At 32.3% G+C, this 3,366-nt stretch overlaps 1 protein-coding gene across 1 annotated transcript in view; it reads right to left on the reverse strand.

The window, feature by feature from the left end:
* Positions 1-2,126: 2,126 nt before the first annotated feature.
* Positions 2,127-3,366, reverse strand: part of LOC108770818 (uncharacterized) — a 2,248-nt gene continuing 1,008 nt past the window's right edge. The window contains exons 2-3 of the mRNA XM_018522545.1: positions 3,005-3,179; positions 2,127-2,505 (exon numbers count right to left, since the gene is read on the reverse strand). Coding sequence (XP_018378047.1) covers positions 2,127-2,505; positions 3,005-3,179 — 554 coding nt within the window. The remainder of the gene's footprint in view (positions 2,506-3,004; positions 3,180-3,366) is intronic.

Genomic DNA, 3,366 nt, shown 5'->3' on the forward strand with positions numbered 1-3,366 from the left:
ATTTTTACGGAAAAGTTCCTGTTTGCGACCTAAAGACGGAGTCATACTCACTGAGTAAAATGCACGTTTTCACCACTCAAATTAACCGTCCGCGCGGGCTAAAAAGGGCTAAAAACGGCGAAAAATTTTTATAAATGGTATTAGCGCAAATCATAATTAAATTTAAAGCAAATGAAGAGCCAAAATGAATAGTTAAAAATCTTCAATATGTGTTTTTGTGTGAAGAAAAATATTTTTAAAAAGTTTAAATATATTCTCTTTATATAAATAAAAAAAAAGTAAAAAAAAAGGAATAATTTTATTTTTGCGTTTTATTTTATTTTTCCGAACTTTTTGTTTATTTCTTCTAATATACTTGTTTAATATTATTATCCGATTATTTGCCGATGTCGAAAACATTTAAAAATGCCGAATATGAATAAATACTAGGTTGTTTTTTCGCGAGCGAATCAATTATCAACTTTGAAACCGACGCTGCGACCAATCAAATTACAGTGATGAAGTTACACGGTATTATCCCTTTGAAAAATGTAAAATGCATTCCACATTCGACTCTACAAAAGCTAAAAACTAGCGATGCGCTTCTATATTTAACTTGTTTTCGCAAGCCATTCCGATTTATGCAAATATATATCCGTAGCATAGATACGTAATGAATTCCGCACGTAGGATGGTGCTTTGATTTTATCCACGCCGAGCTAATTTTCACAATATATTATAAAATAGCAAATTTTTACAAATATTACATCACGAAACAGCCTCAACGTATATATTTTTAAAGATATTTATGTGATAAAAGCAAATTAATAAAGAGCATACAGCCACAGCGCCAGTTAGAATTAGCACAAAAATATATTTTATTTTCTATTACGTAAACGTTTCGGTCACCATCTGACCATCCTCAGTACATACATCTTAAATTAAATCCATATATAAAAATTATTAAGTGTCAATTATCCAGTTTGAACCCATTATTCGCCGACAATATATAATTCATTTATCATAAAATTACGCTAGTCGAAAGTAGGAAGCCACTTCCAGTCCAAACAAGCATGAAATTTTATAGATCGTTGTTCACCAAAGTCAATATGTTAATACTTGCATAATATCCATTTTAATTATGTGATTGCCAGATGCACATATTTGTAGATACATGCATTACACAAACATCTGTTAAAAGTTGTTTACGTAATAGAAAATAAAATATATTTTTGTGCTAATTCTAACTGGCGCTGTGGCTGTATGCTCTTTATTAATTTGCTTTTATAATTTTAAGCCACTTATTATTTTATATATTTATGTGATAATCGTGATAACATCGCTTCTGTACGTACAAAAACATATCGGAATTACACGTGTACTCGTATATGTTTCTTTTAAATCACCTTCATCTCTATTAATTTATTTTAATAATGTATTACTTACATATACCGCTTCAAGATCACATCCTCTAAAACTAAATTTGTTTTCTTCAAAAATACTAGTAACTTAAGTAAAATACTAATAACTAATAATTAAAAACTAATAACTAAAAAACTAATAACTAATACTAATAATTTATTTAAAATACTAATAACTTAATTTGTTTTCTTAATTTGTTTTCGCTTGATCCTTTTACAATATTGATGTCTAAATTTTATTCATAAAGAAGCATTTAGGTACGTTTCCGACATGTGGCATAATAATTTTAGATCACTTAATAATTTATAAACGATGGGAATAACTTTCTTTTGATTAGCTAACCCTTTCAATTAAGCTGTTATGCAAACTAAAGCAACTAATAGTAATCGTAAAGTTAGTTAACTTATAATTTAGATAGAGACTAAAAATCATTTGCGAGTACTTTATCCCACTGCCATGATAATGGATTTACATCTTCGAAGTACGACGCATACGCATCCCGCATACTAATTGCTTCAATATTTCGATTTCTGTTTCTTTCATTAATATCCACTAATCCGCTAGAAATTATCTCATGATCTGTAATACTAAGAATTTCATAGCGTCTTTTTCGCAATGGCAGATGTTCTTCCGAAGTAATAATAAAACTATTGCAGCTTGGACAATTTTTTGGACAGTTGACGTACATGCAATAATCGACCTATGAAAAATTCTCCAACCTACAGCTAATATTCCAAACGCACTCTCAACAACTCTTCTCGCGCGACTAAGTCTATAATTAAAATTTTCTTTGTTATATTCAAACTTCCACTTCGAGGGTACGGCCTCATCATATAGGTCGTGAGTGGAAACGCTTCGTCTGCAACAAAGACGAAGGAAAATTCTTTGCTACTGTTATTGAGCAGTGCAGCCTGTGGTATTTTTAATTTGTTATCTTCCAGTAAATTTATTAGCCCGCTGTTGGTGAGAACTCCTGAATCATCTTGCCTTCCCAGAGCTCCGATGTCTACAATTATGAAGCGATACTTAGCGTCACTAACGGCTGGCATTGATGCTATGGTTCCCTTTGTAATTATAGAAGCACGAGCCACTATTAGCTGGCGCCTGAAATTATAAAGAATAGAAGTAAAAATAATTATTTTACATATTTGGCCAACGATGTATACATTCCACCACAATTACACTCTGTGGTGTAATTATACTTTATTCTTAAAATTGTAAGAAAATGTTGCTTCCGCTATAGAATTCTATTTTTTAGTCTTCCAATGCAACTCACTCTCTCTCATATCCTAGCGTTGAATATTCAGGTTTTGATGTAAAGTACATTGATTATATCTCATACAGAACACAATATCCTTATAATATTGTTAGAATGTTTGAAGAATATTGTGTGTTATCTAAGATGAAGCCAATATAAGTTTTAAATGTTCTGCATATATATAATTAAAGAGACATATCATTTTCTTACCTATATCACAATGTGTGGGGTGATCTCGATTGACCACGGCTCGATTGGACACCACCAATCACAGCAACCGGTGCTTAGGAGCTTTGTAGTCTCAAGCGCTGTGAGTGGCTCGTGTCCAATTGAGCCGTGTCCAACTGGGTGCCACCCACAATGTGTTTGCCGTTTATTGCTCCAATGCAATGTGGAAAGTTCCAGTGTTTGTCAAAATCTTCATTGATTGTCTGCCAATTAGTTTCATTGGGTTGCAAGAAAACTTCTTCTTTCAAGGTGGTCCATATTACTTCGCATGTCTCTGCTATTATTTTGGAAACTGGTATTATAGTCCGGGAGATGATGACACTAAAATGGTCATGATTTGTTACCGCTTGAAATCGTCATAATTCGTCATTTATTAGGTAAACATGCAGGAAACGCAAGTATGGCAAACCTCCCGCGGTTTTAAAATTGATAGCGTGTGATTGAAGTTGTCAAAAATTTGTTGCTTTTTTCCTAATAAG

The sequence above is a fragment of the Trachymyrmex cornetzi genome, unplaced genomic scaffold, assembly GCF_001594075.2.
Source record: "Trachymyrmex cornetzi isolate Tcor2-1 unplaced genomic scaffold, Tcor1.1 scaffold1348, whole genome shotgun sequence".
In the NCBI taxonomy this organism is placed as follows: Eukaryota; Metazoa; Arthropoda; class Insecta; order Hymenoptera; family Formicidae; genus Trachymyrmex; species Trachymyrmex cornetzi.